The 17,729-nt window shown below is 33.2% G+C and overlaps 1 protein-coding gene across 1 annotated transcript; it reads right to left on the bottom strand.

Annotated features, from left to right (window-relative positions):
- Positions 1 to 13,570: 13,570 nt before the first annotated feature.
- On the bottom strand, positions 13,571 to 17,049 carry LOC127127273 (flocculation protein FLO11). The gene is made up of 5 exons (XM_051056416.1): positions 16,484 to 17,049; positions 15,974 to 16,079; positions 15,499 to 15,616; positions 14,267 to 15,226; positions 13,571 to 14,157 (listed from the first exon to the last, which is right to left on the bottom strand). The coding sequence occupies exons 1-5, from the start codon at positions 16,668 to 16,670 to the stop codon at positions 13,747 to 13,749; spliced, it is 1,782 nt and encodes a 593-aa protein (XP_050912373.1). The 5' UTR covers positions 16,671 to 17,049; the 3' UTR covers positions 13,571 to 13,746.
- Positions 17,050 to 17,729: the final 680 nt, after the last annotated feature.

Below are 17,729 nucleotides of genomic sequence, written 5' to 3'. Positions count from 1 at the left end.
GGCGTTGATCAGCTCACTCATCTTCTCTTTCAGCTCGAGAATGTCAGCGTTGGATGGATCCATCAGTCTGGGTTTGTTGCGTCTGGTAAAGTATCTGTGCGGACGAGCTACGTGTAGAGGGATGACTCTGCGTGCACGAGCAATGATTCCTGAAACAATCAAACACGTTAGAAACCGACACCTACAAAATAGAGGACAAGTTATTATGATTCGTGCATGAATGCAATGTCTATCCGTTATGAGTAACATTCTGTCCTTCGATCCTGGCTTCATTGAGACGGATAATAATTCGACAACAACATTCTGACATCAATCATCTGGCTTTGCCGTACGGAACAGAAAGTTGTGCTTTAGCAAAGATATCACCCGACCATGTGTGTGTTAAGTAAGTGTAACACGGAAAAGCAAATAAAGCTTTGAGATCAATCACTGAATGATAATAACCACTGTATAGCAAAAGTGCGCAACACGTGCGAGAATCATATATCATATCTAATACAAATCAACTTCATAATCCTCCAGAATCGGAAAGAAATACGAGCAAGTGAATTCCGTCAACATGCCTGACGGTAACCCAACATATGATAACAACTGCAATAAAAATCTAATCTGAAGAAGGTCCCACAGAAGGCTCTGCATCATCAACCATCCCGGTAAACTTCATAGTGAACCTGAGCTCAGTGTTCTCCTGCTGAAGTCTTCTCACCTCTTTCTGATGAATCTTCATCTGATAGAAATAATGGTCCCTCTCAGCAAGATAGTGATCTCTCTCGGCCATGATCTTCGCTTTCTCTTCTTCCTTAACCCTCAGCTTCGCTTCCCACTCTGTGGTAAGGGCTTTGGCTCTAGCTTCCCTCTGAGTCTTCACAAGGACTTGTCTCTTCTTTTCATCTTCAATGACCTTCAAAGCTCTAGCCAACTGCTCTTTGGTACGGTCGTGCTCATTCGTAGATGACTCTAAAGCTTGGCTGATCTTATAGTAATAGGCGGTGTCTTTCTCAAAATGCTTCACCTCCAGAGCATGTCTCTTAGCCTGGTCTTCTGCTTTCCCCTTGACTTCCTGATTAGCCAGTTGAATTCCAGCAACACTCATTTCTAACTCAGTCTTCTCTGCTTGCAGTTGATCTCTTGCCCTCCTCATCTCAAGAAATTCTTCCATACTGACAGAAGAGCGTGGCTCCTCGATCAACGGATACCAAAGATCACCCACAGGAAATGGCAGACGAGTGAGCTCAACCCTCTTTCTGAGCCAATCATCAAATGGAGGAAAAGACCTGTTATTAGCTCTACCAAAAGGAATTTTGCCCTTCCTTTGAATGTTGCGCCATGCATCAGACACTTGCCCCAACAATGACTGATTACCCTCAACCGGGAAGTAGAAAGACTCCTGAATCTCACGCTCGAGGGGAGGAACCTCCATAGAAAATCCCATTTGTCTCTTAAGAAGTGTCGGGTTATAATTAATACACCCTTGAACTCCTATAAGGGGAACATTGGGAAAACTCCCGCAGCTGTAAATAAAATCGCGTCCAGCCACATCAATGTGAGTCCAAGCTATGTCCTTGGCTCGCAAACCCATCAACTTGGTTGCCCAATTTACAACATGGTCAAGAAAGACAAAGGCACCCTTGGAAGGCAAATATACCATGAACCACTTATATAACAATTGAGCACAACATCTAACCAATCCTCCACGCCGCTTCTCGTTCCGATTATGGACCGAATAATAAACATCCCCAATCAAGGTAGGAATGAGATTCTTCTGTGCAAACACCCGGATGGCATTAATATCCACAAAATTCTTCTGATTAGGGAACATAATAATTCCATAAATGCTTACGGCAAGCAAAGCACAAACAGTCTTCCAATTACCCAAAACAACATGTTCCTTGGCTTTGGCCTCCAAGAAACTCAGATGAAAACCGGGCACCTTTCATTTCTCCTTCAAACCTTTCTTAGTCACTTCCGGGCTCAAATAAAGAGCACGAGAAATCTCAACAATATCAGGTTCTTCCTTAGTAACATAAAAAGGAATCTGGTTTCTGACCCGAATGCCCAGAATACCGGCATAATCCTCTATCAAAGGTCCCAATAAATAGTCTGGGAAGACAAAACATCTCAAACCCGGATCATAAAACTGGAGAAGAGTATGGATGACACTCCTATCCCCATCTGTGAGCCTGAAAACCATCTTCGTAATACTGTCATAAGCCTCACGAAACATCCCCACATGGTCAGGCGTAATCAATGCTATCATACCCTTCAGCATGCTAATCTCTGGATCAAAGAAACTGTAGACAACATCATCTTTTAAGTCGGTCCTCATACCTGGAACAAGGATGTCTCTCAACCAGAATCTCAATCAAGAATGTACCCTGCATATGGATAAACATGAGTTAGATGCGGGTAAATGCAAAATGGGAATGATGCAGATGCATGAATGCAATTCATAGTGCCATCCTCCAAGACATCTGAACACCAACTGTACTGGATTCCGGTCTCAGAACTGATCACAACCATCCAAGGGACTAAGTAACCACAAATCCAACTCGGGGGATCCGAAATAAACGGAACCGGAGGATACATCACCATCATCACAGGAAAGTCACTGAACGGATAGCAACAAGATCATCTGAACAAGTAACCCCAAATCTAACCCGGGGGATCCAAAATAAACGGAACCCGCTAATAAATACCACAGACAGAAGTGGTAAGTATAAAGAAACAATCTAGAAGTTGAAACACGATGACACTGGATCGAAGAAATATGAATATCCTTTTAAGTTGTATGGGTACCATAAGGAGAATAATACATGAACGTTTAACGTGATGTATATATAACCATGCTTTGTGTGACAAGTTAGTCATTCAACCAATTGTATGTCGTATAAATTTTGAAGATAAGAAACTTGTTTATGACATGGCATTGAACATGATTCATCCCAAAAACATACTATCCACTTAAAAAAACAAAAGTGGCTAAAATACTAATCAAGTATACAATGTTCGCACCCGAAACAACAAGATGATAAAAGGTCTAAGATCTAAAATGCAATAATTGTTGAAGCTGTTGAATGATGGTCATTATGTATCTAGGTAGTGAGTTTGTGAGGATGAAAATACTATTCAAGATATATTTTTAACTCATCCTGATTTCATCAAGTTGTTCAAAACATTTATATTGTGTTGATAATTGATTCAATATATAAGACCAACAAGTATATGTTTCCACTTTTGGAAATTATTGGTGTTACTTATACAAATATGACTTTTTTAGTAGGGTTTACATTTTTGGAAAGTGGGAAAAAGGATAATGTTATATGGCCTTTAGAAGTATGTCAGACTAAGTTGAAATACCAAGAAAACATGAGAAATGTGACTATCATCGATCATGATACTACAATGATCAATTCAGTTGTAAATGTATTTCCTACATCATATGCTTTATTGTGTAGGCATCATATAATAAAAAAACATGAGAGGTAGACTTAAGCCCGCGGTAGGGACCAAACAAATCATAATGGATGTTTGGAATTTTATAATAAATTCTTATAGTGAGAAGTTATATGGTGAATCTTTCATACATTTCATAAGGGTGTGTGTGACATATTCAAATTTCTTAAAATATGTCGAAAGAACAATTTTAGACTAGGTGAAGGGGAAAAGTCTTACACATTTGTCCTCATTCACCTTATCAAAGAGTTGAAGACTTATAAGGAATCATACCCAAAGCTATACGGAAAAATAGAACAATAGGATGAAATTCATGAATCTCTTATTCCTTGTGTTAACAGTGCAACACCCAAGAAAAATGGATGTATTTCTCTGAAATGGATTATCTTTAGTAAGTGCATATAACAGGGTGTGTATCAATCTAACAAGATATAATTTCTCATAAATAAAAAATTCACTTCGAAGTTTTCCACCTCAAAATCCAATAGGATGCATTATGTGTATTGGGTGAATTTCAAATTCACACCATTTTGTTCATTTTTTTTTAAAACCAAGATGTCATATACCATAAACATCCCTCATGTGGACATCTCATTCCATAAAAGAAGATGAAGCTTGGCCGGTTAATTTTTTAGATGTGATGGAAGAGTTTACCAAGTGGAGCAATGAAAGACAACCCAATCATGAAAATTCATAGGCGGAACCACCCATAGATATAGATTTAGGTGGTGATATATCTTTTTATACATTTTGGTTTTATCTTACAATACATATATGCGGTGACACAATTTTTATATGTAATCTTATTTTATTATTTTCATGGATGTAACTCGGATATATATTGATGTGTTTTATAATGTACATCTAACATTACTTATATAACTATTGCACTTAACATTTTGGATATCGTAAAACTAGTTATGTTGTTTGTTAAAATACATTTTGTAAGTTAGCTTATGTACGGGTGAATCTGGGTTACAAACTCCAGAGAAACCACATACGTGTTACTTCTATAGAGATGAATTTTTCAGTTGGGGATTTGTATTTTTGGAATGTGGAAAAGAGGATAATGTTACGTGGGCTTTGGAAGTATGTCAGATTATGTTGAAAGACCAATACAATATGTCAAAGGTGATTATCATCCATCGTGATACCACATTGATGAATTCAGTTGCAGAGTTATTTTCTACATCATATGATTTATTGTGTAGGTATCATATAACAAAAAATGTGAGAGCTAGACTTAAGCCCGTAGTAGGAACAAAACAAATCATAATGAATGTTTGGAATGGTATAATAAATTCTTCTTGTGAGGAGTTATATGTTGAATCTGTCATACATTTCATAAGGGTGTGTGTGGCATATCCAATTTTTTTAAATATATCAAAAGCAAAATTTTAGGCTAGGTGAATGAGAGAAGAATGATACATTTGTCCCCTAACGTCTTATCAAAGAATTGAAGGCCTATAAGGAATCATACACACAACTATACAGGAAAATAAAACAATATGATGTAATTCATGAATCTCTTATTTCTTATGTTAGCGTTGCAAGATCGGAGAAAAATGTAAGTTTTTCCCCTTAAATAGGGTATCTTTAATAGGTGTATATAACAAGGTGTGTATCAATTTGACAAGATATGATTTCTCGAAAACATTTTTCCACTTCGAAGTTGTCCACCTCAAAATCCAATAGGGTGCATTATGTGAATTGAGCGGGTTTCAAAATCACAACATTTTGTTCAGGTTTTTTTGAAACCAAAGTGTCATATACCACAAACATTTCCAAATGGACATCTCATTCCATAAAATAATAATATGAAACTTGGTTGAATAATTTGTTTGGATATGATGTAAGAGTTTACCAAGTTGAGCAATATCGAAAGACAATCAAATCACGGAATTTCAAAGTCAGAACCACCCATAGATATAGGTTTAGGTGTTGACACATCTTTTGATGCATTTTAGTTTTATCTTACGATACATATAGGCGGTGACATAATCTTTGTATGTAATCCTAGTTTTTTATTCTCACCTATGTAATTCAGATACATTTTGATGTGTTTTATAATATATATCTAATATTACTTGTATAAATATTGGACTTAACATTTTGTTTGTCATAAAACTAGCTATATTATTTGTTAAAACATGTTAGTTGGGTTTGTATTTTTGGAAAGTGGAAAAGAGAGTAATGTTATGTGGACTTCAGAAGTGTACCAGATTATTTTTAAAGACCAAAAAAATATGCCAAAGGTGATTATCATCGATCGTGATACCAAACTGATGAATTCAATTCCAAAGGTATTTCCCACATCATATGCTTTATTCTGTAGGTATCATATAATCAAAAATATGATAGGTAGACTTAAGCCACCGGTAAGGACCAAAAAAATTATAATGGATGTTTTAAATGGTATAACAAATTATTCTAGTGGGGAGTTATATGTTGAATCAATCATAAGGGTGTGTGTGACATATCCATATTTCTTGAAATATGTTGAAAACATAATTTTAGACTAGATGAAGGGGAGGAGAATAATACATTTCTCCGCCAACATCTTATCAAAGAGTTGAAGGTCTATAAGAAATCATACATAAAGTTATACGAGAAAATAGAACAATATGATGAAATTCATGAATATCTTATTCCTTGTGTTAGCGGTGCAACATTGGATAAAAACAAATGTTTTCCCCCCTATAATGAGTCATCTTATAGTAAGTGCATATAACAAGGTGTGTATCGATCTGAAAAAATATGGTTTTTGAAAAACATTTTTCCACTTCGAAGTTTTCCATCTCAAAATCCAATAGGATGCATTATGTGTATTTGGTGGATTTCAAAATCGCAACATTTTGTTCATGTTTTTTTTAAAACCAAGATGTCATATACCACATACATCCCTCAAGTGAACATCTCATTCCATTAAAGAAGATGAAACTTGCCGAATAATTTTTTGGATATGATGGAAGAGTTTGCCAAGTTGAGCAAAATTGAAAGACAGTCGAATAAGAAAAATTCAAAGGCGGAACCACCCATAGATATGGATTTAGGTGGTGACAAATATTTTGATGCATTTTATTTTTATCTTACAATACATTTAGGCGATGACATAATTTTTGTATGTAATCTTATTTTGTTATTTTCACCGTTGTAATTAGGATACATTTTTATATGTTTTATAATGTATATATAATATTACTTGCATAAATATTGGATTGAAATTTTTTATGTCGTAAAACTAGTCTATTGTTTGTTAAAACATGTTTTGTAAGTTGGCCTCTCTAAAGGTGAATCTGAGTTTCAAACTCTAGAGAAACCACATATGTGTTCTGAAAACAGAGTGAATTCAGATTCAATAGACGAGCCCATTTTATGTGTTACTTTGCGATAAGATTATTTTGTATGGTTCGTATTAATCTAAAACTTCTATAAATATGTCTCATTTGTTTACTTCAACAACGTGAAACCTCCATTTGAATTTAGGGTCACTATCCATAGGATACCCCTATTGTAGATATGAAATCCAAATTGGAGAATTTCTTGCACTATTCAAACAATCGAAGAGTGGTTAAGATCGAGTATCGTTCATTCTCAATTGATAACAAAGGAAAGATGAAGTTCAGTAAGATTCAGCTGATGACGGATGCAGATATAAGTGTTATGTGGAGTACATTTTATCGTTAAGCAGCTAAGGTCCAATCAAGGTGGATACAACAACTACAAGATTGACCAACGATATTATGAAGATGTTGAAATGCCTTAAACCATCTTTTTTTAGTCTTGTAGTCTAATGGCTAAAATTTCACTTTTTAAAAGTGAATAAGTGGCATGTCGCAAACCTCTGCAATCTAATATCCTACTAACTGAGTTGGTTTTACGAAAACAATACTCCTAATTATTCTAATTCTCTATAATTTCTATTATAATTTCTATACTTTGTCAACTGAATTAGATTTTAAAGACACTAAATTGAATATTTATTTCTGAATGTTTGACTATAAAATAAGTGGAAATAATGAGTTTTAAGAAACACATAAAAGGGATAAAACAAACTATTAAAAATATGCAAAGGGTGTTGAGGAGTTCCGTAAAAAAAGTGGTAGAATAGATTAAGGGTAATATTAACTTGTGCTCTTGGGTAGGGGTGTGCATGGTTCAAAACGCAAATCAAATTGAACCAAATATATGGATCAGTTTGGTTTTTAAAATCACTTTGATAAAACCGGTTTATATTTTTAAAATCGATTTATGTTTGGATCGGTTTGGTTAATAACCGGTTTGTACTAAAAAAATTAGTTTTTGTTTGGATCAATTTTAAAACCAAATTTTCCTCAAATTTAATTTCCATTCCAACAACTTCTTAACTCTATCCAATCGCTCTTGAAATCAATCACTATTTTTAAATTTCAATATGAATAATCAAAATTAAGTAATTACCTATAAGATAGAAAAAAATCAATTTTAAAAAAAGAGTTTTAAATCGGTATTTTTCAAATCAGTTTTTTATTTAAAAAAAACAGTTTTATAAAAAAAAACAATTTTATAAAAAAAACAATTTTAAAAAATTATAAAAATAAATCAGGTTTAAGAAAAATAATTTTATAGCAAAAATACTTTTAATTTCTTTAACCTGCCTTTTTATTTCAACTAGTTTTAAACTTAGTTTATGTTAAAAATAGTTATTTAAAAAAACTGCTTTAAATTTAACTCTTATAATCTCCACAAACAATATCATAATCTCCACAAATAATATTTTGATTAAAAACAGAAATAATTTCATTGAATTTTTTACTAGACTAATTAACAACAATAAAATTAAGAAATAATATCTTGATTACAACTATTTCGATAACCCCATGATTGTGATTTGGAGAATTAAGATACAAAAGAGGATTAGAGTTTGGAATTTGAAGAATGATGAAGAGAAAAAAAGATGAAAAAGTTTGGATTTTTGAGAATTAGGGATTCTGATATTTGTGTTTTGGATTGATTTGGAATGATTATTGAAAAATGGTAACCGTTTACTTGAACCGGTTTATAATCATGGTTACCGTTTTTTTTTAATTTGATAAATGGACCACCAATTTCAAAATATAATTTTGGATTGGATTTTAAAGTTTAGATTAATTTGGATAGGAATTTGGTTCATGGTTATTGGTTATTTTGCACACCCCTACTCTTGGGGCATATGTTAAAAAACCCACAAATGAAAAATTAGTATCGAAAGAAACAATAAAATTATTAATTATAAATTTGTATTAAATTTAACACTCAATTTTCAAGAATTTTTTTACTATACTTATCTCTTATCTAGAATTTTTTATTATAAACATACTTGCTAGAATTTTTTTTTGAAAAATAATGGCTAACAAAATTATAGGCGCACTACAAAGTCAAAATTAATATATATATATATATATATATATATATATATATATATATATATATATATATATATATATATATATATATATATATATATAAGAGAATTTTTTATTATGAAAAAACTTGCTAAATTTAAAATAAAAATAAAAATAATGGCTAACAAAATTATAGGAGCACTACAAAGTCAAAATTAATAAATGTATGTAATTTTCCTTAAATAAAATATAGAGTAGAATGAAATTAATTAATTCCCCTAAAATAAAATCAATTAATATATCTATAATTTTAGGGAATATGAATTATTGAAAAGTCAAATTTCTAACTCTTTATTAAGACTCAAAACGTCATAGAATTTTACCCTAATTTATGAATTAGTGTTCTTTCTAATTCTCAAATCTCAATCTAATTATAATCTCTTCATCTCTCTTGAAAACATAAGTGTCGACAGTCAATTCAACAAGAAAATTGGAAAAGTATAAGTGCCTACGATAAGTGTCAAACAATCAATGAATCAAAAAATTATATATATATATATATATATATATATATATATATATATATATATATATATATATATATATATATATATATATATATAGTTATTACTTATTACTTATTAGTAAAAAAAACTAAAAAAACTTTTATAAGATGCTAATTTTCACTTTTCAGGATCAAGTTTGATTTGGTGTTCAAAAACTTTTGAATTTTTTTTATCAAAATTTAAATTGAAAGTTAAAAATCAACATCAAGTACTATTGTTTCATCTCTTTGATTGCTTGAAATGTTTCCTAGAAAACAATTGTCTGGTCATCTAGAACGAAAAAGAAAGAATCTAATTAAAATTGATAATAAATCTCAAAAGGGTGTTATTCATAATTTTTTTGGAAAACACCCTACAATTTCTATTTCAAATGATGTAAATCTAGGTAATTTGAACCTTGAAGATGCGGGTTTAGAGAATGAACAACTAAATAGGATTGTTGAAGAACAAAATATTTTGGTTGAAAACAATGAAAATGAAGCTGAAAGTTTTGTTGATGAAAATTATAATAATGAAAATGAACATATCTCTGTTTTTGTTTATGAACAACCTAACGAGTCTATTCTATTGGACATTAAGCGATGACTTAAGCGATGAATTACTAAGAAATGGTCCTAAAAGAGATGTGTCAATTGTGAATGGTCCTAAAGATACTTCTGGTAGGCATTTCTCATCATTATGTTATATTCGTTATTCTTCTAATGGAGCAAAGCAAGATAAAAATTAGATTGTTTATTCAAAAGAATTGAATATAATTTTTTATTTTTGCTGTAAGTTATTTAGTATAAGTTGTAGAGTGAATCGCTTAGCAAATGAAGGTTTTAATAAAGAACATGAATCAAACGGTGCACACATGTCTTTCTATTACTAGATATCTAGCTGAGAAAAATTTAGCATTTAGTAGCTATGATTATTTCGTTTGAATTGTTAACTGCTATTAGTGAAATCAAGGGATCCATGTGTTTTTTGTTTTCCTTTGTTGAACTTTACTCTATAGGCTTTACCAAACACACAAGGATCACATAACTCCAGCTTTTCGATCTTGTCATCACCTAGCAAATTTTGTTTCCCCAATTCGACCATACCCATTTCACCGACATGGCCTAGTCTCATGTGCCATAACTCAGTCTTCAACACAGGTTTCGTGGATGCAATATCAGCCAAACCACTTACAACCTCAACCTTAAGGATATACAAACCTTGCTTCCTTCTGCCTCTCAAGACTTCCTTCGCCCCCCTCATGACTCTTAGGATAACGTGTTCTCCATTGTAAATGTATCCTTTCTTGTTGAATTCACCAAGAGAAATTAAATTTCTCTTAAGATCAGGTACATACCTGACATCAATCAATAGTCTTATTGACTCATCATGGAGCTTGAATATGACAGATCCAATTCCTGCAATCTTACAGGCTCTATTGTCTCCCAGCAACACTTATCCACCATCTTGATCACATAATTCCTCAAACACGTATTTGTTTAGAGTCATGTGTCAAGTACAACCTGAATCCATAATTCACCCCTCGCTAGAGTTGCTGCTTAAAACCGCAAGGATATCAGATGATTCATAATCATCTTACACAATGGTTGTGTTTCCATTATCCTTACCTCTATGATTATTCATACGTTCGCGACACACCATTCTTGTGTGATCCTCCTTCTTACAGTGGTAACTTCTAATTGCAGGAGCATCACCATCATAAGACTTCTGCTGACCTTTACCCTTCTTCTTCTTAAACCTGCCATCTTTCTTTGAGATTTTTCCTTTAACAGATAATTCTTCACCAATAGATAATGGCTTGTGCTTCTTTCGTTCGCTTAAATCCTTAGAGTACAAGGTCGATTGAATTTCTTCAAAGGTTAGGGACTTTCTTCCATACAAGAGAGTTTCTTTGAAATGAGCATGAGATTTGGGTAACGTACACAACAACAACATCGTTTGATCTTCATCACCGATCTTGACATTGATATTCTCTAGATAAAGAATCAACTTGTTGAACATATCCAACTGCTCAGCCAAGACTTTGTCTTCACTCATCTTAAATGAATACAAAGCTTGCTTCAGGTAGAGACGATTGACTAAAGATTTTGTCATATACAAACCTTCAAGTTTGCTCCACACACCCGCTATAGTTTTCTCATTTGGAACCTACCTCATAACCTTATCATCAAGGCTCAATATGATTGAACTGTGGGCTTTCTCCATCATCATCATCTTCTCCTTCTCTCTTAGGGAAACATCCATATTCTCCGATCCTTTCAACGCTTCTAACAAACCTTACTGAACCAGAATAACTTGCATCTTCAAGTGCCATAAATCGAAATCATTCACTCCGGTGAATTTCTCAATCTCATGCTTCGTTGATGACATTTTACTCCACGCTCACCGCACCAGTTTGTTGTGACAAATGTCGCACCAGGAATGAAATAATCCAGTGAGAAAGAAAGGTTTTCTTGAACAAACACAAGAAACATATTCATTTACGAGGAGAAGAGAGAGAAGAAGACATAATTGATTATAATAGTTTTTCTATTCACTTTCTCTAAAATTAGGGTTTACATATTACATGTGAATAACAACTTAACCACTACTCTAACACACTAGAGTACAACTTATATATATATATATATATATATATATATATATATATATATATATATATATATATATATATATATATATATATATATATATATATATATATATATATATATATATATATATATATATAATGTATGATAATAACACCCCGACATGACATACATAACTGTTACATAACAAAGAAATAACTAATTTAAATCATTTGCATGCTCGAACTAACTTCGACTACAACATACATATCTTAATCAACCATGAAGTTTTCCCGTCGAAACTAGAATATAATTCAAAATACCACAATTTTGACTAAAACTATTCCAATGCACACATAAATATCTTAAAATCAATCTTGATATGATACATATCTATCACACACAGATTAAGAGGGAGTATAGATAATTATGAGAAATAATCACAACTAATATGAGAGTTAATTAAAATTAATATAATTCTAATTTGTATTTATTTATTGTGTACATTTGTAAAAGAATGTATTGAATTATTTTTTACTTGTATTAACTATAACCAAGATCAACTTATTTTACTATTTGTACTATTTATTTCCTTCTCTATATCATTTTAGAATCAAGAAATCAATATACTCTTCCCTTTTTCACAAATATATTAGGAAATAGATAATTAATGCAATTTAAAATTTAAATGAAATACTACTTAAAATGAGAATAAAAATATCAATCAATCATATTCGACCAAATCATACTTTAATTATAACACTATTTTACACTCGGGAATATATTCATTAAACTCATAAATTATTTTTCAAACGAGACATATATTCAAGAACTAGGGTAGAAGTTTTTCCATTAAAAAAAACAGCCAATTCACACACATTTAAAAATCATAATCACCTGAAGTTGCGGAAATGATAAAAATAAGATATTGTTTATTACACCTTATGTTTTATTCAAAATGTTTCACACATTTTGACGAATTTTAAAATCCGCACACATCAAATGTACAACAATTTCTCTGAAACACGCTAAAATAAATGTCCTGATTTTGGAATGAGAGTAATGTTTCTTTCATGCTAACCATATTGTTCTTTCTCTAACTAACCAGGGGTAGCATCCCATGGTATTGAAAATGTGTATCCAATTAACTATGGAATTTGTAAAATTTCGAAATCTCAACCTATTGATGCTTTATAAATTGGAAAAGTGTATTTTCTTTTAATAAACCCTCTGATTTTCATTGAAAAAAAATGGCTCGATAATTCAACATTCAGTTATTTGACTTCAACTATCTCATAGAAATTCTCAATGAGATTGATGATTCTTGTAACTTCTCAAACTGTTTTCATGATCTTTAAGTGTCCCCACAAATCAAACACAAACTTTTTCAATGTTTTATTCTAGTCCAAAACTTATTTAAGTTCATCACATTTATTGATTTTTTTGTGCACAAATGAATGAACTTATCCCATGAGTCAGATATGACCATAGTTTGAATGTATGATCTCCAACCTAACAATATCGATTTTTGTCTGTTGAATTATACTGTTCATTGCAGGGGAAAATAAACACTCAATCATTGTAATATTTTTCTTGCATTATTTGTATAGGTATAATATAAAATTTAAATCCACTAATTTCTCTGCATATTGCAGATAACATATAATGCATCTTTACTTTCTTTTCCACTTTGAGCTTTATAATTTGAAATATCCCATCCTTATAAAAAAGAAAATGAGATAAGAATTACAACGTAAATAACATGTTACAAATGCATCAAGCAGAACCTAGATGCTATAGGAGACCAAAAGGCTCTGGCAGGTTCTCAAATCCAGTATCAAATAATAAGGAGCCTTGATCAAATTTATCATCAACACTATGCAGCCAGTTTGTATTCTTTAAATCTTCTTTAAGCAACAGCGCATCGTAACGAGAGCTCTCGTATACGTCAATTTCACTCAGTTTGGCTGAGTATTGTCTTTCATCTATCTCTCTTCCTTTTATCATGTTTCTATTGATTCCGTTTACCACGTCAAAATGGGATCCATTGCTTTTATTTAGTATGTTTCCGTTCACTTCGATAGATGTTGGTGGAGCACTTGAACCGCGATGATATTGACTCTTGGGGGTGGAATTTCGAATACTTTGTGGAAAGAGTGTGGTGCTTGATAGTGCTCGATGATTTCCTGAGCCGTTCCTTATGTCCTGTTAATCAGAAAAGTAAATGTAAATTCGGTTTGCGTGATAGAACAAACTTGCTTGAAGCGTGCATCTTCTCAAAATAAGCTTCAGCAACAAAATAGAGTATACAAACCATGTGCTTGATTGCCATATCCAAGGATTTCTTTGAGATATTCCTCCCAAATCCAGAGTTGTCAGTTGTGTTGCTCGAGGCTTTAACCGATCTTCTTGCAGCTACCTCAGGAGCATGTGAAGTTTTTCTAGGTTCATGAACATCGGTATGATGGCCATTGCCATTGGCAAAGACACGACTTTTACTTACAGGTTCTGTCGATCTGCCTCTACTGACAATAGGAGACGAAGCTCGCCTTGGCAGATTAACTGACGCTTGAGTTTCAGAACTGTTTCCCTTCAGAGTGTTAGCACCTGGACGGGACCTACCTGCAGAGACTGGCCTATCAGGTAACGTTGTTCTGAGGTTTGGTGGTGTATCAAGGGGGAAATCGGATGGAACAACAGGCTGTGGTGGGGGTCGGATTCGTGGACTCGGTGAGCTTGGTCGTGAGGATGGTGCTGAACTACGTCCGTTCAATGAAACGCGTCCAGCTGAAGTTGAAGAACTTGTTACAGAGGAAGGAGAAAGAGATGGTATTGAACTCCTACGAGTGGGAGTAGAGGGACGAGATAACGAACGAGTTGGTGGTGCAGATGGGGAATGTAAGTTTGCAGGAACCTGAGGCCTAGAACTAGGAGTGGAAGGCCTTGAGCTTTGTGATGTCGGTCTAGGCTTTTCAGCAGTCGAGCTCGTCGAAACTGTACGTATTCTAGAGGGTGTTGAGGACCTTGATGGTGTTGTGCGGGAAGTAGGAGTGGAAGGCCTTGTCGAAGATGTCGAACGGGTTATCGGGGAAGATGGTCTAATGTAAGATGAAACCGAGGCTGAGCTTGTGTTGAGGATATTTGTGGAGGAGGATCTGTTTGAGGAATAGTTGTTGTTGTACTGTGAGTGTGAAGTGGAGATCGAAGGCCGAGTCACTGAACTGCTTCTTGCTGGTCTAGAGTGATTGTTGCTCTCAGATTGTGAGACCGAAAGCTGAAACAAACATGACTAAGAAGTTAAACATGATTAAAAACACCTAACACATCATTTTCAACAGGTCAATAAATTATGAATTAGTTCTCAAAGTAATCACTAAAGCTCAAAGGTAACAACCGGTGAATTACCATATGCATATTGATTATGGAAACCAACTTAAGAAACAGCGTATACATTTTAATTGCTTTTGCCCTCATGAGAACAAATATATCAAAATTTTGTAGAAAAAGGAAAGATGTATTTATAAACTATGGGAGGACCACACATACCCTTGAGGCCTTAGTGGTAGAAGTTGATCTACTCAAACTTCTTCTCGGAGGCGCCAAGGTTGGTTGTGATTCACTTTCTGATGGTGGAAAAACCGGGGTTCCAGGGGGAGTGAGAAGCCTATTAACATAAAACAGCGATTATAATTACAAACTAAGCCACCAATAGTAATTTGCATCCACGCGTGCAATAACCAATAACTCGAGCTATTTAGCATCGCATTTCCTCACTTCAAATAGTAAGCTAACAACTAAAATATTGTAACCTAGATATAACCGAATTGGCTATGAGTTCCATCATAAATATTTATCTGCAATTATTTCCAGATCTAGGAATGATCTTAGGGAAACTGCTAATAATGCACATAAAAACAACAACATATATTTCCTTCCCTCTTTCTTATTTTGCCCAAATTCAATCTACTAATGACAGATCCTTATGAATTGAGCGTAAATTGTAGCATACATATATACATACCAATCATAATCATGCTTTCCACCTTCTACAGATGCCAACATATCCTCAATCCCATTTCTAGCTGGCTTTGCTCCTCCAACTGAGAGTCTCCCCAATTTCACCGAAACTGAGTCCACAAATAGCAATCAATTAATATAAAAAAAAAAATAGAAACAAGACAAAAATTGCAGAAACAATAGGACTAAAGCCTAATTAGTAAACATCCTTAACAAGACAAAATAGCATAGATTAATTGACACCATGCAAAAAAACAAATCTCACAATCAAGTAATTTCTTAATTGAATACCAATTATCCATAAAAGCTACTTTTTTTCCTCCCATTTAACATAACCAGACATGACATCATTTTCACAAAACTAAAATGAAACAACCCAACTTCAAATCCAGGTCGGAACAATTCACGGTCAGATTTTACTTATCTCAGACAAAACTCCGGAATTTCAGAAGAAAAAAAAACATTTTTTTCGGAGAAATTAAGAATGAGAAACGAAAAGGGTTGATGAAAGCACCGTCAGAAGAGTCATCTGAAGAAGGTAGAGAGAGTGAACGACGGTTGTTGGAGAATAGATCAAGGGTGTTATCATCATGGTTGTTGTTGATGGAAACACCATTAGAATGATTATTGAAGGCGTTGCTTCGTCGGTGATGGTTAAGGGATCCATAGAGAGAGTCTCTTCCAGTTCTACCATTCATCATGGTTGGTGGTTGATTCCACTGTCACTGCAAGAAGAAGAAGAAGATCTAGAAATTGGTGCAATGCAATGAATGGTGTAATTGAATGAGTGTGTTAGATCTGCACGTGGGTGGTTATGTGTTTGTTGATCTTCTTCATCTAATCTGCAATCATGAATGATTTGTTTTTTTGCTTGTTGAGGTGGGAGTGTCAGAGAAAATAAAAAAATGATGAAAGGAGGGTGAGGGTGAGGTGAGAATTGAGATTGATATATTGATATATGAATATGAATACTCACCATCACATGGTTTATTTTTTCTATTATGGCCCACTTTTTTGCTTGCTTACTTCCTCATAGATCAAGGATCTATCTCTCTTTGTTTTCAACACTTGCTTGCTAATGTTGTGTGTGTCCCATTGGCACATGGCTTGTGATGGGATTCAACCTTCCTTTCTTTTTCTTCTCTATTTCTTTGTTTTTCAAGAATTTAATGATGGATAAGTTTAGTATTTTTTTTATAGAGAAAATAGTTTAATGTTATTTTAATTAAGATTTTACTTTTTAGTATGAGATTCATGGCGAGTAATTTGAGTTTAAGATATTTGAAAGAACATACATCACAATCATAGTGTGTAGTTTTGTCTTTCAACTTTTTTACCATTGGTTAAATCAAAATAACATTTTGGGTTTTTGTCTTGTCTTTCACCTATTTATGTGTTAGGTCTTATGGTCAACTTTTGATATAATATGGTCAACCTTATTTATTACAAATTATACATGTTTTTAATTTAGAGTAAAATCTTCCACTTTCAGAAGACTTTAGACACAAGTTTAGAATTTCTTTTTTAAATTAAATTCTAAAATAATCAATATTTTAAATTAATTATTAAATTAATTATATTTTTAAAAAAAAATTGAAAGACAAAAGAAGTAGTCACTAGTAGTTGTGCATGCATTATGTTGTTGTACTAAGACGTCAACTCTAGGGACGCATGGATGTATGTGATACCACGGCAAGTGGTGCATGCATCCTATAAAGTGACTACTGTTTTGTTTATGTTTTTTTAATTTTTAATTATTT

This window comes from Lathyrus oleraceus, chromosome 3 (assembly GCF_024323335.1).
Source record: "Lathyrus oleraceus cultivar Zhongwan6 chromosome 3, CAAS_Psat_ZW6_1.0, whole genome shotgun sequence".
Taxonomy (NCBI): Eukaryota; Viridiplantae; Streptophyta; class Magnoliopsida; order Fabales; family Fabaceae; genus Lathyrus; species Lathyrus oleraceus.
The sequence above is the reverse complement of the archived record's forward strand: the minus strand, read 5'-3'. Positions and strand labels throughout refer to the sequence as shown.